The sequence below is a fragment of the Sciurus vulgaris genome (genome assembly GCF_902686455.1).
Source record: "Sciurus vulgaris genome assembly, chromosome: 13".
NCBI lineage: Eukaryota > Metazoa > Chordata > Mammalia > Rodentia > Sciuridae > Sciurus > Sciurus vulgaris.
The window spans coordinates 50,054,858-50,078,911 of NC_136474.1; the positions used below are offsets into that span (position 1 = coordinate 50,054,858).

Genomic DNA, 24,054 nt, shown 5'->3' on the forward strand with positions numbered 1-24,054 from the left:
AAACGCTTTGGAACATTGGCACTTTCTGAGAAAGTTAAACATTTGTACATGACCCACTAATCCTGCTTAGCTGTTCTATCTGCCAAAACTTTATGATCAACTGCATATTACCACGAGAAAACATCACTAGACCTATCAGAGAGTTCAGGGCAACGAACTCCCAAGTTGTCTTCTAGAGTCTGAGCTTCTATCTTCTTGCACATCCAATTCCTACCTTAATATCTCTGTTTTGGTTATCTACTCTGACAAACACACACAAGCACTTTACTCTTCCTGTGTTCCTGGGTACTTTCTCTCTCTCTCACGTTCTGAGCACTTTCTGAAGCCATGGGCTGCTACTGACAGCTCCATGGGTTCTGTACTGCATGACCTCAGAGGGAAGAGCACTGTTTATATGGGCCGTGCTGTCTGTGGTGGCCCTGAGAGTTTCTCAAGGCTAATGATGATCAAGACCTAGACAGGTTCTTTTCATTTGGGTTTCAAAAGAAGCTTCAGTCCTCTAGAAAAGACTGTTTTACCACTCAGTGGTCCTCATCCATGCAGGCACTCATGAAAAAACCCCACAGCTACCAAGGTTTGCAATTGATGGCACTCCCCTGATAAGGGGTAAGTAGATATGTCTTTAAGTCACCTCGACACACAATTTGTAAAAGTTCAAAGAAAGCAGTAAAGGTGACCTCAGTGATCATACACAGAGCACCTTTATAAAAACAATATGCCTTTACATTACCTAACACACACAGAAGACTGTGAGGCTTCGCAGTGTTTCCCTGGGATGCTCACGGATTGAACTTTGATCCTGTCTCAAAATAAAAAATAAAAAGGGCTGGGGTGTGGCTCAGTGGTTGTGCACCTCCGGGCTCAATTCCTATACCATAAACAAACAAAGTGTACCTTCCTGTGGTTTATAATATATTCACAGAGCTATGTAATGTTATGGTTTCAATATGTAGTGTTCCTCAAAAGCTCATGTGTGAGACAGTATAAGAAAGTTCAGAGGTAAAATGATTGGGTTAAGAGAGCCTAACTTCATCAGTGCATTAATTCACTGATATGGATTAACTGAGTTGAACCTGTAGGCAGGTAGGGTGTGGCTGGAGAAGTTGGGTCACTGGGGGAGTGCCTTCAGGATTTAAACTTGATTCCTGGTGGATGAAGTTCTCTTTGCTTCCTGATTGCCATGTCCTGAGATGCTTTCCTCCACACTTGTCTGCTATGATGTTCTGCCTCACCTCAGGCCAAAAGCTATGGAGTTGGCCATCTATTGACAGAAACCTCTGAAACTTTGAGCTCCAAGTAAACTTTTCCTTCTTTGAAACTGTTCTTGCAAACAGTTTTAGTCACAGTAGCAAAAAAGCTGGCTAAAACATACAACCATCACCACCATTATCTAATTCCAGAACATTTTATCATAAGTGATAAAATGATAAAAGAGACTGATGCCCATAAAAGAGACTGATGCCCATTTTAAATTATTCTTCTGTCTAAGCCATTCAACAATATTAGGCTGTTGACCACTCTGTGTTCCGAAGGAGTAACAATGCTTGAAGGTATTCTTACATGGGCCTAAAAATTCAGTAATAACTCAAGGTGAAAAGTTGGACCACTGGCCAGAACAGATAAACTATTACCAGCAACCACCATGCTTAGAAATTGGTGGATAAAATTCTCCCCACATCAAGAGAAGTTCCAGAAAGAAAATAGGGGTATCCTATAAAAGTATTCACTTGCTTGAGACACTTTACAATAAAGTATAGGATCAGTGAAAAGAAGCAATAATCAAAAAGAAAAACCTGGCAGTAGAGTCAGGAGAACTAAACTTGGGTTTCCCTCTACTGAGCACCTGCTCTGCATCATCTTGGTCACATCACTTAACTCCTCTGAGCTGCAAATTCCTCACTTGTAAAATCTGGGAGCACCTGTGCTCATTGCTAAGCTTCCTTCCAGCTCTGCTAATCATGAGTTGACAAAGGTACAGCATAACCTCTTAGTTGAAGAGCAAAATGATCTCTTTAGGTAAAAAAAAAATATGCACCCACATCTCCTGCAAATAATTCGGGAAGTAAATGAACCTGTAAATCAGGAGAATCAGTAAATATAACTTTCCAAAGGTTTCTGACAAATGCACATTTCAAAGGGGGAGGACCCTAAAACATCTGCTAGGTGACTACTGCCTGATGTATAATGAGAGGCAGGATTTGGAGGCAGATAACTGGCAGTATGGGTAAACAGAAACTGCCTGGGGTTCAGCATGGCTTCATAGGATTTATTACTGTACAAAGGATAGGCTTTCAACATGACAGTGGTGAGGACACTCAGGAGCAAACTTCAGAGTCTGAGATGTCCCCAGGCCATGGGAAAGAGCAAACAAAACTGGGTGGGCAAGGAAAGAATAATGCACTAAGAAAAAGAGATCTGAATGATCCTTATGAGAGTGGGCTCAGACATGGCACTTATAACGCAGAAGCCTTACTCCTGGGTCACTATGGAGGAGACTCATTCAATTAAAAGCAGTTGAAGTGCTAGGGTTGTGGCTCAGTGGTGGAGCATTTGCCTGGCACAGGTGAGGCATGGGGTTCGATTACCAGCACCACATTAAAAAAACTAAATAAACAAAATAAAGGTATTGTGTCCGTCTACAACTGAAAATATATTTTTTAAAAAAGCAGCTATAACCACCAATGGAAGCTGTCACTGAGCACAGGATGACAGCTGGGAAGGCTTTAGAAGGAATCCAGCCTGCCTTGCTCATTTTAGACATGGGAAAATTGAGACTCGAGGACTTAGGTAGTGTTTCATGCATGCCAGTGATCAAAAAACATTAGTTTTCTTTTGTTTTATTTTGTCTACCATAAAAAGTCTTAATGTCCTCAACGAGGGAGCCAAAGATGTTCCAAGTCTTCTAAATCAATGCTCTTTCTAACACACTCCACCATGCTATAAAGAGCATGACCAATAAAATGTGTATTTCCAACCATATCACACATAGATACTACTGTTTTACAATCTCTGTTATGGTTGGAATATGATTTGTCCAAAACTCATGTTGAAGTCTAATTCCCGTTTTGAGGTCTTAGGAGGGTGGCAACTGCTGGTGTACACCTGTAAACCTGTAATCCCAATTATCTGGGAGGCTGAGGCAGGAGGGTTGCAAGTTCAAGGCTACCCTTAGCAACTTAGCAAGACCCTGTCTCAAAATAAAAATTTAAAAGAGGGGGCTGGAGAAATAGCTCAGTGATAAAGCACTTGCACAGCATGCAGGAGGTGTTGGGTTTAATCCCTAGTATTAAAAAAAAAAAAAAAGAGGGAGATTTAATCCAACTATGATGTTTAGAGATGGACTTTGGAGCAGTAGTTAAGATTAGATAAGGTCATCAAAGTGGGGCCTTCATGATTGAATGCTGGTGATTTATAAGAAGAGGAGAAATTATGGCATTTGCAGGCAAATGGATGAAATTGGAGAATATCATGCTAAGTGAGATAAGCCGATCTCAAAAAACCAAAGGACGAATGATCTCGCTGATAAGTGGATGATGACACATAATGGGGGGTGGGAGGGGGGCAAGAATGGAGGAAGGAGGGACTGTATAGAGGGAAAAGAGGGAGGAGGGGTGGGGGGAAGGAAAAAATAACAGAATGAATCGAACACTATTACCCTATGTAAATGTATGATTACACAAATGGTATGTCTTTACTTCATGTATAAACAGAGAAACAAGATATATCCCATTTGTTTACAATAAAAATAAATTAAGAAAAAAAAAAAAAGAAAAAGAGGGAGAGAGACCAGAATGGACACACAAATACATGTTCCCTGTGTGAACATATGATGCCCTGTGCTATCTCAGGACTCTGACAGCAAGAAGGTCATCATCAGATAGGGCTCTGCAACCACGAATCAGAACAGGGAGCCCAAACCAACTTCTATTCCTTATCATTCATCCCATATGTGGCATCATGGTATTGTGGCATTAGCAACAGAAAAAGGACTAATATGACTCTAAAGCCTTTCAAAGTAAAACAACAAACAAACAACAAAAATAAACCCACATTGGAATAGAGCATTGTAATTCAGGAATTCAGGTAATTCCTCAATCTGAAAGGCAATTACAAAGTAATTGAGGCAGCAACAGGGTGAAGATAAGTTTTTAAAATTGACTTATTTATTCCACAATTAAGAAAATTGGATGGGGACATATGATAAAAACTTTATGCAGCCATAAAGAAGAATAAAATTATGGCATTTGCAGGTAAATGGAGTTGGAGACTATCATGCTAAGTGAAATAAGCCAAACCCAAAAAAACAAAGGGAATGTTTTCTCTGATAAGTGGATGCTGATACATAACCAGCATGGGGTGGGCGAGTAAGGGAACAATGGAGGAAGGTTGATTGTGTAGAGGGAAATGTGGAGGGGACAGGGGAAAGGAAAGATGGTGGAATGAGGCAGACATCATTACCCTAAGTACATGTATGATTACATGAATGGTGTGACTCTACATCGTGTACAACCAGAGAAATGAACAGTTGTACTCCATTTGTGTACAATGAATCAAAATGCATTCTGCTGTCATGTATAACTAAATAGAACAAATGATAGAAAAAAATTCATAAAAATGATGTCAGCTAGAAATGGAGTGAATTTGAACTTTTTCACCAATTCCTTTTAGCACCAAAACTGAAGAGCAATTCTAGATGCTTGGGGAAGGAACTTTAGAAGAGAGCAAAACAAGCACTAGTTTACTTGGTAGGTAATAAATAGACTCAGCTATATATTTGAGATTGTACTAGATGAAAACAGGCAATAAAATGCAACAGAGATAAGAGAAAATTCCTGGGCAATTGAAAATTGTCACAGTAGGTCACAGTGGGTCTTTTTTTTTTTTAACTTTAATTTTTGTGGTGCTAGGAAATGAACCCAGGGCCTCATGAATGCCAGGCAAGTGCTCTGCCACTGAGCTGTGTATACCCTAGTCCCATTAGATTGGGTTATTAAGAGCAATTTCAGGTACATAGACCATTTTTGAACCCTCAGTGTGACATACTGGAAGGTAACCATATCTTCTTTGGGGATATCTTCAGAGACAACAACAAAGCTCAGAACACTGGGCCTAACAGAGTCAAGGTAAAACAAATAAATGCTCAAGATGCTTTACCTGTGGGATGAGCTGCAAACGCCAGAAACACCACACTGAAAAAGACATAGCAAAGTAGTCAAGAAAGCTTCTCCAGCACACACACACACAAAACAGGAAAGCATAAAAATATAAATTTTATCCATTTTACTTGGAAATAGTTATATTGGCCTGAGAGCAAATTATCTACAGTAACTAGTCTCATTCTGCCTAAGCCCAACTCAGAGAGTGAGAATGTCTTAAAATGCTTTGGCAAAAAGGCTGAATCCTCTTGGGATAGATTGAGGGCCTCCAGTCCCACCTGAGGGTCAATGATGTCACTTTTCTTAGTCCTGGCGGACCATAACTATCATCATATTTAATTTACCAAGAGTATTTGAGAGTTAAACAAAGAGAACTCCACATTAAAAATAGGTTGCAATGTAAAAGCAAGTCATTGAGTTGAGTGAGTTAAGTATCCTTTTTTCCATAAAGTGAACTGTGTTTAGATAGTTAAATTTCCAACTGGTTCACAAATCAATCCATTCCAACCATTGCACAGCTGAAAACTACCTGGACTGAAGTTTAACAGATGGTGTGGGGTGGGGGGGCTGTTAAAAGACATTGAGGATTGAGGAGCGTTCTTTGATGTGAGCCATATTTGACTGTGGCACCTGCTTCTTCCTTTCTGGAAATTTCTATAACCTTGCACCCCTCTCTGGTGCCTGCATGCTGTCCAGTGCCCACTGCAGTGGGCCAAATCCTCCATCTTCTTCAGCCTCTTCTAAAACTCCATTCCATCCAGTTGATCAAACTTGATATCTATAAGTATGGGAAGGAATCTCTGAAAATGTGTGGGATGGCCTGCTCTGGCTCAGCCTTGGCTGCACATCAGAAGAGCCAGCATCCTGGCTTTCATCAGAATCTCCCAGGGCGGGGTCCAGACAAGTTTTCTCTGTTATGGCCCAGGTGGTTCTAATGGGCATGGGAACAAGGATCACAATAGGCATTCTCCAGTGGGTGATGACATGGTAGCGAGTGTGAAGGAAGACCGCTGTGAGCAGAAACCACTGTTAGTTTGTCAGCCCTGCCCTGCTCCTGGGGCTATCTCCCTGTACCCTTTCTGTTTTTCCCAAGCTTTGCTTTGAAAGCCCATTTTCTTGAGCAGCAGCAGTAGGCAGGAGAAGAGGATGCTTGGGAGAAAGAATGGAGAAGAGCCCATTGTGTGGGATCATATAGAAGTTGTAGGTTCATAAGACAGGTTTACTTGTAGTACACATACACAATGATTAGTCCTTCACATGGGTTCTCTGTCTTTGTTGTAAGTCTTTGCTTGACATCTTGTCATTTTTCAGAAAACTTCTAATCTGTACATTCTTCACCATTTTAACTTCCTGGATCCTCTTTTGGTTATAACTTCAGGAATAGAAGCAATTGCTCCTATTGCAAGATAAGAAGCATCTCTTTCCATCCCAAAATACCTCTCAGGGCCTGCCATTGTTCCCCCATATCCACCATAAGGGTCACTCCAAAGGGTGACCCCCAAATAAAATATTAGTGGGTAGAAAGAAGAAGAAATAATTAAGTGAAAGAGGTGTTCCTCTAACTCCTATCTGAAAATTTGCAAATAAAATGTTAACCCACTCCTAATTCCTACACTATGACCTCTTCGGGGGCAAGAACCATATTTTATTCATCTCTGGATCCCAAGTGCCTACCAGTGTCAAGCATATAGCAGGTGCTCAATGTGTGTTCTAATGCAGTTAATTATCTCAGGTTATCTAAGGTGGGAATACACTTGAAGAAAAATATAACTTGAAGTCCCCAATAGTTCTAAGGTCATAAATTATATGTGAACTCTAAAGAGGAAATTATACTAACATAAAAGGTATATCATGCCAAATTGCAGGCCTTTTTATTTTTTCAAATTATTTCCTCTTTGAAGTAAGGCGGGGGCTTGATGTGGATCAGGATTTCTCCATGTGTTTCTTTATCAGTCACTTTCAGAAAGCAACTTGGGTCAACTCCACATACAGGAGGTTAAATGGAGGACATTTCCGAGTCCTCGCCCTTGCTCCCTGCGAGGAGATCTCTTTTGAAATGAGAGTCTTTATGGATGTAATTGAATTCAGAATCTCAAGAGGAGATCATCCTGGATTAACTGGGTGGACCCTAAATCCAAAAAGCCAGTGTTCTTATAAGCAGAGGAGAAGACAGAAGAGAAGAAACACAGAGGAGAAGGCCACGTGCTTATCAGGACAGAGACGGATGTGACCGAAGTGGATATGGCCACAAGCCAAGGATGGCCTAGAGACTGCAGGCCTTTTTAAAATTCACTCATTCAATAAATATATATATTGAGTGTCTACTACGTATCAGGTACTGTTCTAATATCGAAGAAGATAACAGTGAACAAATTGAAACTTCCCTGTGCTCACAGGAAATAAAATAAGAAAATATGAGGAAAGTATAATCTCCATAGGCTAAATTCCAGTACTTTTCTTCTGTTTCTCTCAGTCATACTCCAGAGAGAATACCTATTTCTCTTTGACACACATACACAAAATTTCATCTGCAAAATAAGGAGATGGAGAATAAATGAGCAACATTATTGTAATTTTCTATTTAATAGACTGAGAGAGACCAGGATCTGCCTTATATTCAAAAGAACTGGTACTACAAGGACATACTACAATATTCATTCCTTCTACATTGTCTAAAGTCCCCAAAATGCAGATCAAAGTCATATCCAGTTTTAGCAGTTCTACTTATGCTCAGCCCCATGTACAGCCTTTCCCATTCTTCTTTTCCTTCATTCTTTCCCCCTACCACGTGCCTTGCTCTTCTCTCTATATTAGAAACACCAAAAACATTAGGGTCAGGGAGCAAATACATCCTCAGTGAAGTAGAAGTGTCTGCCAAAGGCAGAGAACCATCCAACCATTTGCATTTTTCAAAAGTTCAAATCAATTTTTTGCCTTGGCATGCGATGCCTTTGAGGCTGGCCCAGACAAGGACAACTCAGGAGTCTGAGCAGATTGCTGGTTGCTGGACACCAGTTCCCTCAGCAACCAGTGCCAGGGGGAAATTGAATAGTGGTGCTTATTCTGATTCACACATCTTTATCACTTGTACCGGAAGGAAAATCCTGGAACCAGTCACGGCTGTAGCAGGGTATGCCACAGCTTCAGCCAGGAAGCTGGGAGTACCGAGCTCACAGGCAATAAATATTGTCACACAGGTGGAAGGGGAGAGGATAGAAAAAAGGGCTGAATATCAACAGAGGCTCATTTTTCCATATCTCTATTCCTTTGCTGTGTGAGGTGGCTATACCTTTTGTACAGAATTGCCTAACATGGCCATGGCCCAATGGCTTAGAAACCTTTTTTTTTTTTTTTTTTTTGTGCTGGGTTCAAACCTGGGGCCTTGCAAATGCTAGGCAAGTGCTCTATCATTGAACTTCACCCCAAGCCTTCAGAAATATCTTAAATACAAATGCCTTCTGTATTTTCAGAAAAATCTCTTGAAAGAACTGGTAGGTCTGAGCTAAGTAGAACTGACTGCTTTCGGCTGAGCACAAAGGTGGTACACAGTGATGCTTCGGTGCATCTTGCAAGCACATAAGCATTTTAATAAATACTAAGATATTTAGGAGTATCCTCTGCAAATGGATAATACAGCTCAAGTTGAACATTTTAAGTAGAGTAACTTCCTCCAGAAATCAGCATGACCAAATGGTGAGGCATATCTCCAACCTTGGTCCTCTATAGTAAAGTTCACAATGTTAGGCAATATTGGGCTCCCCACAGCATATCTCATTTTCTCAATCAGGTCTGTGCAGTAGTGCACAGTCTGAGGCTACGGAGATCCAAGAAAGAGTCCCCGCTATACTGTTTAGCAGGACGACCCTAACCTCTGCTTGGCTGGACAAGGGTACGAACAAGAGTCCATATACCACATTTAAAAGTTATAAATCAAGCCTCAAACTTGATCCTACCTGAGCAAATACACCTTGAAAACAACCTAAAATCTAGATTAAGATTTAGGATTCTAAGAACACTTGGCGCTTCGTGTCAGAGGTGGCAGCATGGGGCTGGCCTCTGGCTCTGGGTTCCCAGTGTGCCCTCTTCTCTCTCCACCCCCCGCTCCTTCCTGCACCCCAAGAATTCTCCACACATGTGTACAAACACCTCAGCCTGCAATGCCACACTCTGTTTGCATCCCTTTCCAGTAACAGCCTCTCGTTGGACACCCACTGGGCACAGGAACAAGATGGGAAGGCAGCCCCTGGGAGGCCCCAGCAGCGAGCTTAGAGCCATTTGGGTAGGGCACTATTGGGCACAGTCTAGGAGTGAGGGCGTGGAGTCTGTATGAAATGTCCCTTAGCCTCCAAAGGGAGGAGTGTGGCCCTCTGTTCAGGGCTGGATGAAGACCTGGTCTAAGGGCAGGACATCTATTTGGTTTCCCCAACTCTGGTCATTTCAAAAATTATTTAGCTTCCTTTCCTGGCATTTCATTTCCTGGCAATCTATTTGTTCTCTAATCAAAATATACTGGAAAATAAAAATTCATTAGTTCTAGAAGAATATACATTGGTATTTAAAAATACAAATTATATTTACCTGAATATATAGTTTAAGTACTGCTGGTCAATGTCACTAAGGAATGAGAGAGAAAAGATAAAACATATGAAACAACAGAAGAAATTTTTTTAAATTTTTTTTAGTTGTAGATGGGACACAATATCTTTATTTTATTTTTATATGGTGCTGAGAATTAAACCTAGTGGCTCACACATGCTAGGCAACTGCTCTACCACTAAGCCACAAACCCAGCCCTAGAAGAAATTTTTCAAAAACCTAATATAGGTATTATTCACTATTAATAAATTTTATTTCTATATAGGTTGCTACTTTTATAAATTATCAATAAATAGGAGAAAATACTTTATATTCAACACCAATTTCAAGGAGTTTTATTAACCTTAAATAACTTTATAAAATTTATTTTTTATTACTGAATTCTTTTAAAATATTTAAATTTGCCCATAATTTCCCCCTGGTTTATTTTTTAAAAACAGTTCCTAGTTCAGTGCTATCACACATGTTTGCCTATGGTTGATGGCTTCCCACAAGCATATGATGACTTTCAAAGGAGCGTCAATTATCTCAGGGCACTAGGCTGGCTTCTGGGGCTACCATTTTTAACAAAACTATAGGGCACTCAAATAAATTTGAATTTCAGATAGAGTAATGTTTTAGTGTATGCTCCAAATATCACATAAGCCATACTTAAACTAAAAGAATTTGCTGCTCATATGAAATGCAAATTTAAAGGGCATCCTGTCTTTCAAGGCAACTCTACCCGCTTTTTGCTACCAAAAAACCTTATTCAAAAAACAAAAGGTTCTTGGGGGAGTGAAAGCCACAGGTTTTCAGAGGGCCTGGCCTTCTCAGGAGTCACTGCCTTCAGGCTTTTCCTCTTTAGACCTTCAGGCCCCAAGACTCAGAGGCCAGCTGGCCAGTCTTGCCACCAACCCCTCAACCTAGGCCACAATTCTTGTCATTCTTCATTCACATTCACCAAGGCTAGTCCATTGCTCGCTGCCACAAAGGCCTTATTTTATCCAAGAACAGAACTAAGGAGACTCCTAGGCATAAACTGAGTCAAGTTTGGAAGGCACTGGGGAAATAAGAAGACAAAGCTGCCCCTCTAAGCTAACATAGTTGACTGGGGTCCAAAGCAGCTGATTGTACACATTTCATTAAATTCTTATCTAAATGGCTGCCCATGAAGGAAGGGTAATCTATGTCTTTACACACATAGCTGAAAGCTGTTCCCTTTAAGGTGGCAGAGGGCCTGGCCCAGAGTGGCTAGGACAGCAGACAGCAAGAAGACAGACAGCTTTGAGGGCTCTCTGCTGCCCTCCTGCACCAGACCTGCATGCAGAGTGTCTGGCAAGACCGAAGAATCTCATGCCACATGGATCTCACCCCTTGCCTTTAACCAAACAACAATTCACCAAACCTTCAGAGCTTACCTTAATGCCCTGGGCTTCTGGGACTTCCGTAATATTTTATAAGCACCTGGAAATGAAGTAACAGGAGTCACTGGCACACAGCATTCTGCTTAAGTGCTGCCCGCACTTTCAAGGAAGCACAAAATCCATGCAGAGAAGGACCCCAAAGGCATAACTCCTCATCCCCTTTTCCCTATGAGGGTCACACACTGACAGGAGGGGATCAAGAACATTGGAGGGCCTCAGGATGTGAATTGAGATAATGCAGGTCAGTCCTTCAAGTGACCTGCAGGGAGCATCAGGCAAGGAAAGGGTCATGATCCACAGGAGCATATAATTAAAAGGAAGGTTTTACTTCCTTCGCAGATACACATGACAAAGAGAAACACTGAGGAATTCCTGAACATTTCCTAACAAATTCAGGGCACTGGTTCTTCCCCCGAAGACTACGAACAAGAAACACTGAACATATGCTTCGAAATTAAATCAGATGGCCTGCCAGGTGTGGTGGTGCACACCTGTAATCCAGCAGTTCAGCAGGCTGAGGCAGGAGGATCTCGAGTTCAAAACCAGTCTCAGCAAAAGCAAGGCACTAAGCAACTCAGTGAGACCCTGTCTCTAAATAAAACACAAAAGAAGGGCTGGGGAAGTGGCTCAGTGGTTAAGTGCCCCTGAGTGCAATCCCTGGTACAAGAAAAAAAAAGCAGATGGTCCTTTTATTTCACCAACTTGATATTATTTTTTTAATATTTTTAAGATGTTGATAGACCTTTACTTTATCCATTTATTTATATGTGGTGCTGAGAATCGAACCCAGTGCCTCACACGTTAGACAAGTGCACTACCACTGAGCCACAACTTCAGTCCTCGATATTATTATTATTTGCTTGTTTTTTTCTTTTTGTATACTCTGGATTCCTTCCCTCCTGCCATTTTAAGGAAAGAACAACCAGCATTCCACCAGTGGACTTGGCAGGCAAAATTAGAAGTCAATGTTTGTCATGAAAGAGAGGAAAGAGAACTATATCGGAAACTATATTGGAAAGGGAAACCGTATTGGAAAGGGAAATGTTTGAGGAAAACTCCAAAATAGAAAAACCAATCCAGAAAATGCCCACTTAATTTTAATCTTGGATTTATTTGTTTAGAATTTGAACTTTATTTTATTTGTTTTTACATAGCACTGAGGATCAAACCTAATGCCTTATCCATCCTAGGCAAGCACTCTACCTCTGAGCTACAACCCCAGCCCTTAACCTTGGATTTAATTTTAACACCTTTGATTTAATGTTCCTATTGTCCAGGGTCACTATCAGTAGAGTACAGCTAGTAGATCAGGGGAAGGGAGAAGGGAGGAAAAGGAAGGCAATGAGGAAATGAGACTGATCAAATTATGTGCTTGTGCAAACATGGCGTAATGAATTCCACTGTTAAGTATAATTATAATGCACCAATAAAAAATACATCTCAATTATTTAAGTAAGCATTCACTTAAAACTTACCTACACAGAGTAAGTGAATTACAGCCCAAAAATATCCATCTGGATCAAACTGTAACACAGGATAAAAGAAAGAAAGAAACGGCTCTAAGTACAAACAGGATCCAGCACGGCAGTCAGAAACCTGGGTCGTCAGAACACAGTGCAGCAAGGATTTCAAATCAGCACTTTTAGGGTCCTAGGTCAGTTCCTCCTTATGTGTCACCCAGTAGCCTAAACAACTTCCTGATCCAACACTGCCTCCAGCACCCCTTTACCCAGACTGCACCACACTGTGTTCAAATCCAAACTTATGGCACTCAAGGACCTCTATGCTCTATGACAAGCCCCCTCAAAACCCTCCAGTCGTGACTAGGGTCCCCCACCCCCAAAGAACAAGGATGACTTGCATTTTCCCAAACACAAATGCTCTCTGCTTACTAGCCAAGGAGACTCCCTCCTCTTCTCCCTTTCTATTCTCCCCTACAGGCCGCCATATAGCTGACACACTGTACAGTTTCCTTATTCTCACTCTGTCTCCATCTCCACTCACCCTCCACTAGACGGAAGTCCCAGGAGGGCAGGGGTTAGAATGGGGTGGCCATATAGCAGGTGTTCAATAAAGCCAAATCCCAGCACAGCCATGACCCCTCTGGCACTTCCCCTTGCCTGCTTTCTTCTGGTAACTCCTCATTCTTTCAGATTTAGGCTCAGTAAGCAGTGCCTGGCTCTAGCACCAGAGAGATCTGGGTTACATTCTAAAATCCCCTCTTATTCATTAGCTGGTGACCTTTTAGGCCTCTCTGTTCTTTAGCTATTACATGGAGATAATAATAGTCCCTGTCCTACAGACTGGTTGTGAAATTTTAAGTAAAATAGGGCATAAAAAGCATTGGTGCAGGGACGGTACACAGCAGGATCCTGTCATTGTTAGCTGTTCCTATTTCCCAAGTCCCTGTGTCGTCTTAGGTGCTTCATAGCCTCCCTGCTTCTCTGGACTGAGCACTGGTCTCCCTGTTATGATTAATTGACTGCTGGGGCTGGGGTTGGGGCTTAGTAGTAGAGCGCTGGCCTGGCATGTGTGAGGCCCTGGGTTCGATTCGCGGCACTGCATTTAAACAAAAATAAAGGTTCATCCATGAGTAAAAAAAACATTTAAAAAAAAAAAAAGAATTAATTGACTGTTCACTTGTCCATCTCCCTCCTCTTTGCTCTGAAACAGACTCCAACTTCTGCCACAACAAAGACTCAGTGCCTGGTGCCATGGCAGACATGTGGTGGGGACTTAAGAATGCTGGGGGAGAACAGGAGGCAGAAAAGAAAGAAGCACTTAGCAATGAGATGGTTACTGGAGGTGTGAGGTGTCCTCAGTGCCTCACAAGGAAAAATCAACTCTGGCACAGGGTGACCAAGTAAAAATCACTCCCAGCAGAGGTCCTAGCAATGAGAGGGAAAATCAACTTTGCCTCAGTGCCTGAGGCTGGGGCAACCCAGGCACAGGAGTGCAGGTGCACAGACTTGGGCAAGATGGCGCCGCATGCAGCCTGGGGCCAGAGCTCTAAGGCCTGAGGGACTGGAGTTTGCTGCTGGGCCAAAAGGCCTCAGCCTGGGAGCTTCTGAATGCCTCCGCACAGGCCAGGTTATCCTCATTCTAAAAGGAAGGCCTAGGGAAGTCTGCACACACGGGACTTCAGAGAGTAAAAGACTCTTTGAAGGCACGAGGAGTTCACCTGGACTTACCTGGGAGTCCCTGAAGGGAAGGCACCCTGCAGCGGCCAGGAGGAAGAGGGCACTGTGGACAGGCAGATAAAACAGGCAGCTTCACCTTTCAACATCAAAGCACTTCCCACAAGGATGGAGGCTGAACCAGATCCCTTGGAGTTTGGAGGAGGCAAAGTGCCCGAGACCAACCCAGTTCTCCCTTCATCCTCTGAGAACCTGACTCCTGTGTTGCTTTCAATTACATTCTCTGCTGACAGCCAGATACCTTTTCAGCTAGCCACTGGCCAGACCCAGGCACTTGCAGGACACCTGAAAACCAGAGCTGGTTCACTCAAGAAACACAGTGTGTCTGTCGAGTACTTAATAAAATATTAAGGTTTTTGACTACAGATCCCCAGAAAACATGAGTGGCCAATTAAGCAACTGGATCACCATCATCCTGGTTATAAGAACAGAAATACCATGGGAAAAAAAAAAAGCTTATTAAAATCTAATGTTCAGACTCAATAATCTCCAATAACTGGATAGACCCAGGCCATATGCCTCCTGATAATGACACACTCAGGTACAACATCAAACAGGTGGCCCTGTCAAATAGGTGAAAGCTGAATTGAATTGGGAGAAAAGGCTGAGACAAAACCAAACTTAGGTACAGACCACAAAAAAGCAGGCCTATATGCTTCAAAAATGTGAAGGCAATGAAAGGCTGAGGAACTGTCTTAGATTAAAGGATGCAAGAGAGACATCCTTGGAGGGGAAATTGCTACAAGAGATAATACTGGGATACTGGCAAAACATGAACTTGGACTCTGATATTAGATAATAGTATTGTATCAGATATCAATTTCCTAAATTTAGTAACTGCACTTCAGTTACATAAAAAGGATTTCTGTTTTTAGGAGATATGCTTTAAAGTATTTAGGGGTAGGGTCATGGTCTGTGCAATTTACACTCAAATGGTTCAGAAAAACAAGAATAATGTATGTATTTTGGGTAATGTTATATATGTGTAGGCATGCATTATATATGTGGGAGAAAAGGAAGGGAAGGGGAGAGAGAGAGAAAGAAAATGGAAAAAAAATGTTATCACTCGGTGAATGTAGGTGAATAGTACATGGGAGTTCGTTGTAATATTCTTGCAACCTCTCTATAGGCTTAAATGTTATTTCCCACATAAAAAGTTTTACTAGGAAAATCTCTCATACAACTGAAATATTTACAGATGAAACACTATGGTGCTAGGATCTGCTTCAAAGTCATATTGAAGTGAAGCAGAGGGAAGGTCCATAAATTAAAAATTATGGAAGTTGGGAGATGGGCATATGGGCTTCCTTATATTATTATCTACTTTTTTACATGTTTACATTTTTTTTTACACATTTATGCACAATATAATGTTTTTCAAAAATTCTTGCACAAAAAAATAATGTTGCCAATCAGATATTTTCAGAAAACTATCCTTATTCATCACAAAGTTCATTTAGAGTTGACTCAGTAATCAGTTTTTAGTATCTGTCTTCTGGTTTACATATACAAAAAGACTTTGCCTATAGCTTTTCCCAGCCATTCTGTCCTCCCAAAAGAAGACAGCAGACTAAGTCTCGTTCTCTAGTCTCTTTTCATTTTATAAGTGCAACATCATATACAGGGTTAGGCCCCTCACTACCGACCATTCCATCAGGTGGTAAAAGCCAAGGTTCAAGGCATGGAAAGAAGTGCTGGATACAGTTTTTTCACTTTCAGGGGATCTTGTCATATGGCATCTCATACTGATACACATTCCATACATACAAAATTCTATGTTCTTTATGTGGAGACATATTCATACATAATCTAAATATAGAATATAGATTGATCAATATTCTTCTATAGATTATACATACATATTATATAGTATATATGTATGTGCATATAATATATAATATATATATCATAACTATGTAACATGCAACAAGCAGATATTAACAATCTCAGTGTCCTGGAGACTGATGTTAACCAATTCCAAGTGTTCACTGCTGTAATGATGCCAGATGGTTGCACCAGAACAGGAGAATTGGCACAGAAGAACCCTCAGACTCGGGCCCCAGACTGAGGAAGGTCAGGACAGGAGAATGTGGAACAGCAAGAGGCCCAAAAGCTTCTCCAACCCAGCCCACCCTCTTCCTTCAGCCTTCCCACTTTCTTTCTTTCTTTTTTTTTTTTTTTTAATATTTTTTTAGTTGTCAATGGACCTTTATTTTATTTGTATGCAGTGCTGAGATTCGAACTCAGTGCATCATGCATGCTAGGCAAGCACTGAGCTACAACCCCAGCCTCCTCCCCACTTTCAATGCACACACAAAAGTGGCCTAGAGAAGAACACAAGGCAAAAAGTGGGGTGAGTAGAAAAGAGATTGTCAGGGGGCTTCTGGGACTGCTCAGCAGTAGGCAATAGGCTTTAGGTGGGGGGAGAGGAGAAACTTAATAGGTTTGGAGTCTAGTAGAATGGAGGGCTTTCTGGAATGCAGGCTACTTCCCACCTGGAGAGTGCATGTTAGAGATCCCCTCACACAGGCAATTGCTTGAGGATGAGGTGATGGGAGATACCCAGGGGGTGGTACAGGGGCACAGTTCCCACCATACTTGAGCACGGCATGTCTACGTTGCGTATTAGAGGCTTTGATGCCTCTCTTTAACGCGTTGCTAGTATCCTTTTAAACAAGCAGTGAGTCCCGAGATTTTGTTTTATATTTTTCTTTCAAGTTGTAGCCTGTAATAAAGGCAAAGGAAAAACAGGGATGGGGGTCTGGATGAAAGCCCAGAAATATCTGAAACAAAAATCCTAAATCTGTGTATCAAAGCATCTCTGTTGGTTTTCCAACATGGGACTGAGCATCTTAATTACTGCTGAGGAGGCAGGAAGTAGTGAGAGAACAAGGTAAGGGGTGAGAGTGAGAAGCAGAGGTGGAGGGACCTGCCTGAGAGTCCACTTGGGTCATGCTCTGCCGAGAAAACAATGGCTCAGTTGGGGAAGAAACTTGCCCACCATCCCTTTGCTGTGCCCAAGACCCCAATTCAGACACTGGGGCTCACAGGCCAGTGCTTCTCCCACAATGGAAAATCTTAAGAGGCCCAAGAAACCTGCATTATTTTAAAAAATTTAAGTCCTTTCCATGTTTTTCATTTTTGTTCCCCACCAGTACTGTACAATGTACTACAAAGTTTTGGGGCATCAACAGCTGAAATCTAGCACAAGCTAGTTTTGTTTTCCCCTTAGGAATAAAAATTGCAGAGAGAGAGAGAGAGAGAGAGAGAGAGAGAGAGAGAATAAGTTTGAAAATAAGATACAAAATAGGGATATATGACTGTTTATAATAAATTTCTCTGTCAGCTCCCAGAATCTTCAATAGTCTATCACCCAAGCTAAAATGAGGTTCAATCTTATGTTTTAGAGTTGTTTTGATTTTTTAAAAAACTTACCTACAGATCTTTGCAGGAGATGTTTTCTGTGTGAAAGTAAAGAGACATTATTAGTCTTTAAAAACATTTCCCCCCCTTAAAAGAAAACATTTCAAGTAAGAGGCAAATAAATTATGAGTGAATTTATTAGGGGTCTTACAAGCTTGCTGCACTTCACTATTTTTTGAATTTTTTTCTGCTTGGACCAAATGAAGGATGACTCAGTTCCAGAGCTGAGTCACCTCAGCAAAGCACTTTCACCATTACAATGTTTACCCATGAAAAGTGAAATGATGTCAGGGCCAACCTTCCAGAATCTTCCATACCAAGCAGAGGAAAAGGAGAGAAATAGATGCAATCCATATCCACGGAGGAAAATAAATTAAGCTCTAATTCAACTTCTCTTCTTGGTCTATCTTTTTATTTTTACTTATTTATTTTTGAGATGAGGTCTCACTACGTTGCCCAAGCTGACCTCAAACTCCTGAACTCAAGCGTTCCTCCTACCTCAGTCTCCCAAGTATCTGGGAACAGAGGTGCATGCAACCACCCTGAGCCACAGGTCTGTCTCTTTAAATCCTTTCATTTATCCACCTTGGACTCTGAGCAGTCCTATAAAATAATCCATTATGATGTGAAAATTAATAAATAGAAAAAAGGAGAAGGGACATTTTACTCTACCCCTAGAGAGAGGGAACAAATGGCAGACTGAGGAATAGAAACTTGACATTTAAAACTTCCTGCAATGAAGAAATTCTAATTTGGACTCTACCTTTATAAACTCTTGCCAATTAGCCAATTTCCCAGTATTAATTCTTTGAACAGAGGAGGAAGTTGAAGCAGGGAGTAGCGCAGATTTTTCTGTTTGACAGAAGAAATAGGTAGGATGACAGATTTATTCTGGAGATTTCAGAAGGATTATTTTGCTAGGTGGGGACAAACTACAATTTTTGACACTAGTTCAGATAAAGTGTGAAGAATAAATATTGTTTAGAAGTGAAGTGTTGACAAGAGAAACATAAGTGGTTTGCTATCTTAAGTTTGCATGTGTTACTAAATAACCAAGTTTTTGTTATTTTTATAAACAGATTCAATTTGTGTGCAAAGCAGTGGCTTGCATCTTTGGGATCTTTAAACGCTGATTTTTGTCCAGCCTGGCATCTGGGGAGTACAGGAAGCAGGGCCAGGCATAGCTGCTCTGCCCCCTGGTGGAAAGAGCCCCTAAATGCAGAGAGGATAACCACCCAAGGCAAAGGTGCTTGGGCTCACAGTTCCTGCATAATTGCCCCCCCTATGGATAAAATATATTCCTAAAAGATTCTGAGCCACATGTAACAAAATCTCAACAGCCTGGTGGAACAGCAGGACTAAGAAGGACAGAGATTTAAAAGGAAGGGCAACTTTTCCATGAAAAACATTTGTGGTCAGTAACCATTGAAGGGTCTACCTCACAAGGCAACAAATCCATCCAGAGCCTGAAAGAGTTCACCCTCCCACAGAGGAGAGATTCTTTTCTAAATTTTAAATTTCTTCAAACCAAAATAGCCCAGAACCTGAGATACTGACAGTGAAAACAAGCAATAGGTTCGTTACTTAGTTCCATTCTCCCAGGGCTCCAAAAACAACTGAGGAGTTAATGTTACCTTTGTTTAGAAATAACCCAGTAATGAGTTCCAACAATATCTCAGCTTCTGAATGGGTCACCACAACTCCTCAAAAGTCATATTGCCAAAATCAACACTAAGTGGCTAACATCACTCTGGGTTGGCTTACTTACTCTGAGCCCAGCAGTATTCCTAAGGGCTCTACATGAATTGACTTATTTAATCATGGGATAATTAATAGTCATGCGTTATCTGTTATAGATAAGGGCACCTGACTCACTGGAGAAAAGAGGGAAGTCACCTAAGGTCATGGGGTTTGAACCCAGGCATTCTGGTTTCAAAATCTGACTCTATTCTTCCACAGTCTGCTGGCCAGGACAAGCCTGCTGGTCCCCTTAAGCCACCAGCTTTCATTTGCTGCTTCCTCTGCCTGCCTGGAGCATACTTTCTTATCTAACTAGAAAATCCCTACCTATCTTGTGGGGTTCGGTTCAAATCTAGCCCCTGGGAAGGCCTTTCCTGCTCAATTCCAGCAGACTTGCTGGTGGTCACCTCCCCGGTACATCCACACCTCGTTCCACCTCAGTTCACAATTACATCTTGGCTCCTCCACTTAATGCTGAGTTCTGTAAGAGTAATAAATAGCTCCTAAACCTCTACAGCTTTAGGCCTAGCAAAATGTTTGCTATTTAGTATACACCTAATAAATGCTGAACAAATGAAAAGCAGTATTCTAATGTATCTGCAAGGTAGAAGATGAATTCCACAAGCCACAAAGAACCTTAGAGTCAAATGGTGTGTGTGTCCCTCTGTGTGCCTACTCAGAGAACAAATTGTAGATCATAAAAGTGAGCTACAGGTTCCAGATTGAGTTGATTCTCATAATCTGGGAATGAGGTCACGAGGTGGTTAACATTACTTTCCAAAATGGATTCTAATAAAATCTACACATAATGGTTAGAATAGCTTCGTAACCTTTGACAGTCTGTGAGGTGGGGATCAACTGTGTTCCTCATGAAATGGATCACACATCGGGGCTCCTACCCACAGGTCAGCAAAAAAAGTCACATCAAGCATGTATCCCAGTCATCTTCATAACAGATCAGACTTTAAAGCTGAGGGAATATGGATTCCTGACAAACTGTTCAGTGGAAACACAGGATGTGTTTTACCCTATGTGTAAATACATTTATACATGTATATAGAAAAAATGTCTATAAAAATACTGCAGGCTCTCAAGGAAGTAAAAACAGTTGATTTTTGGAATTTTTTCCTCTGCTTCTCTACAGCTGATTCCATCTTATTATATTTAGAAAGGAAAGAAAGGGGTTTTTTTTAATAACTAAAAAAAAATCTTACCCACACAATTGTTTTCTAATTTTCCCAGACAAGAAATGAGGTTGATTTGCATTACTGATGAAATGGAGGTGAAGATTCAAGCTTTTATCCAGTTAATTCCAAGGATGGGTTCTCTCAGACAGAACCCTGGTCCCTGCCCTGCAGGATAGGGGAGGGTTCCTGCTGCAGGGAAGTATCCTGAGGGGACTCTCTAACCCCAAGTCTTACTCACCTTCATCTCCAGAACTCAACTTGACCATCAGGAAATAAAACCCTGAAGAGGTGTCTCAATCCCACCCCCAGATCAGGCAAATCTTTATGTCTAAACTCATAAGAAAGTATCCCTTTCGTGACTAAGAGGGTTTTTGGAATTTGAGGGTCATGAGTCAGCCTCCTAGAGCTGAGTGGCTCTCAGGGAGCTTAGGAACCTAACCCTCAGTGCCGCCTTGGTGACTATTCAGCTCAGCACCTCTTCTATAAAGACACCTGTCCCATGATCCTTGACCTTGGGAGGGCTCAAAGGAAGCCTCCGGGAGACACAGGGAAAATATTTCCCTATCTTATTGAACCTAAGACAACATTGACTATAAAATGTCAGAAAGAAAACAATTACACCAGGACACATGGTATAATTGATGCAATAGGGAAACTGCACAGTGGTATGATAAGTAAAAGATCAGAAAGAAATAAGCCCATCCTGCTTGAGGAGCAGGGAACCTTCTACCCACATGGAGATCAGCCAGAGGGCCAAGTGGATTCCACCTCCCACTTTGCCTGGGACAGCTGCAGAGAAAAGGACACAGATCCTACCCGACTGTCCCCAAGGCTCAGAGGGCCAAGTTCTCATTCCTCAGCCCCTACCAGGCCACCCGAAGGCAGAGGACCTGAACCAGGGTGACTGCAGCAGTGGGAATGGAGAAGAGGGGACAGATTCAGTAACAGAGGGAATGTAGGCGGGAGAGGAGACTGAGGAGTGCAAGGGGACCCCGAGGCTTCAGAGTGGGGTGATGATGACCAGGTGGGATTCCCACCTGAGAAGCAGGATGGGAGAAGCAGATCAGTTCCATTTGATCCCTTGCATTTCCGATGCCTGGGGAGAACCAGAGGACAGCAAGCTGTGGGACCAAATTAAAACATCTTAGCTGGCAAACAGAGCACCTATTATGTGCTAGAAACTACTGGAAGCACCTTACACATGCATAGCTGTGGTTTTTCAGAGATGGAGGCCCCAAAGGCGAAGGGCTTTCTCTGGTTGGTTCAAGGTACAGCTGGGACAGGAAAGAAAAGAAAACCTCCCCTAAGGCGGGCAAATGCTCCCCACCACCATATAAAGCTCTGTGGTGCATTTTCTTGTGGTACCTGGATTAGCTGGGGGTGGGACTGCTTCCCACCAGGCCCATGGCAAATTCCTCTTTGTCTCTAGAGGTTCTGGCTCAGCCCTGGATTCACATGAACAAACATTCCACGAATATATGATCAACTGAGCAATGTGAAAAGCTGTTTCCCTGAAATTAGTGACCACTGTCAGGCAGTTTTGGCTGGAAATTGGGGGCAGGAAGAGATATCATTGAAGGCAATGAAAAGAAAAGTGCTTCTTTTTGAAATTTAATGCTAGGAAAGTGGAACTAACATTTTGCATGATCATTTACCTCTTTCCAAAAACACTTCTGGTAGCCACAGATGATAACTTCAGCTACATTATGCAAAATGAGAAACACAGGAATGGCCTGAAAGAAAGCAGAATAATAAGCATGAACATATTTTCTCCGATCTCATAGTTACATGATTCTTGATTTTTGTTTAAAAATAAAGATCTGTGGGAACATCCAGCATTCCCATAGGTCATATCTCCAGCAAACACTTCTGCGTGCACTGGGGATTGTTGTCGGGCATTATTCTTAATAAGGGGGTTGGAAAGGCTCCCCTCCTATAGGTTTTCTCATCAAGAAGAAGTTATTAAGCACCTCCTGGGTGTCAGGAGCATGCCAAGTGCAGGGGACACATCCCATGAACAACATGAACATGTGTGAGGGATCCTGTCCCCAGTGGGAGCCCAGAAGGAACAGAAAGGCACAGCTGACCCAGGTGAGGACAGCAAGTCTACTTGAAGAGATGAAGCTCAAAGTCCACGTGAGAACTGAAAGATAAACTGAAATACAGAGGTAGGTGAGTATCTCAGGCAGAGCAGAGCTAAGGCCCAGAAAGCAAACCCAGGTGCCAGTTCCGAGGAACCAGAAGAAATTGAGCGTGAGTGAAACATAGGAGGAAGGGAAAAATAGGGGGAGAAAAGGCAGAGAGGTAATAATGACAGGCCTATCAGGGAAGTAGGAGCATCCATGGGCCACAAGAACCACTGAATAGTTTTAAGGCAGACCAAGACATAAATTGATCTGCATATTTAAAGGAACTCAGGGAAAGGAAGCAGAGATGGAAAAAGTCTAGGGATATCACAGACTGAGCCCCACTCCCAATAATCCACGTCCTAATCCCTGAAACCTAGGAATGTTACCTTACATGGCAGAAGCAGGGAGGGGTCTTTGTGAATTTAAATAGAGAGATTATTCTGGATTATCTGGTGGGCCCCAGGTGCAGGCACAGATATCCTAACATAAAGAAAGGAGAGTCTGATACACATAGCCAAGAAGCACTGTGACCCAGAGGCACTAGAAGGATGTGGCCGCAGGCCAAGGAATGCAGAAGGACACCGGAGCTGGAGGAGGTTTCTCCCCTACATCCTCTGCAGGGAGTGTGGCCTTCCGATGCCTTGATTTCAGCCCAGTGAAACTGATTCTGGACTTCTGGCCTCCATGCTGTGAGGGAATATGGTTCTGTTGTTTTCAGCCACTCAAATATGTGGTAATTTTTTACAGCAGCCACAGGAAACTGATAAAAGTGACCAGACCAGATGGTAGTCTAAACTCAGTGGTGGCAGTGAAGTTGGAGAAAATTGGCCTCGTTAAGGAAATACCTAGATGATGGAATTGAGGAAATATATGAATAAATGGGACCAAATTTGCACCAAGTTAAAAAATAAAAGATATAAAAATAAATATAACACTTCACAGGGCTATTAGGACATGCAAGGACCCACTGCACATTCACTTAGATTGGTAGTCTCTTCTAACTTGACAGGTAATCTTTTTTGTTTTGTATTGTTTTGTTTTGTTTTGTTTGTGGTGCTGGGGATTGAACCCAGGGCCTTGTGCTTGCGAGGTAAGTACTCTACCAACTGAGCTACATCTCCAGCCCGACAGGTAATCTTGACAAGGTGAGGGGGAAGGATTAAGGGCAGGGGATCCTGTTGTCCTTGTTGCTGATGATGTAATGATGTTTCCTGGAAGGC

General features: G+C 42.0%; 1 protein-coding gene across 4 annotated transcripts in view; it reads right to left on the reverse strand.

The window, feature by feature from the left end:
• TMEM241 (transmembrane protein 241) overlaps positions 1–24,054 on the reverse strand; it is a 152,268-nt gene that overhangs the window by 86,660 nt on the left and 41,554 nt on the right. For all 4 annotated transcript variants that reach the window (XM_079109370.1, XM_079109368.1, XM_079109369.1 and 1 more), the window contains 7 exons: positions 22,361–22,438; positions 17,791–17,816; positions 14,350–14,401; positions 12,634–12,682; positions 11,153–11,198; positions 9,735–9,770; positions 5,155–5,189 (listed from right to left, as the gene is read on the reverse strand). In XM_079109370.1, the coding sequence (XP_078965496.1) occupies positions 5,155–5,189; positions 9,735–9,770; positions 11,153–11,198; positions 12,634–12,682; positions 14,350–14,401; positions 17,791–17,816; positions 22,361–22,438 (322 nt within the window). The remainder of the gene's footprint in view (positions 1–5,154; positions 5,190–9,734; positions 9,771–11,152; positions 11,199–12,633; positions 12,683–14,349; positions 14,402–17,790; positions 17,817–22,360; positions 22,439–24,054) is intronic.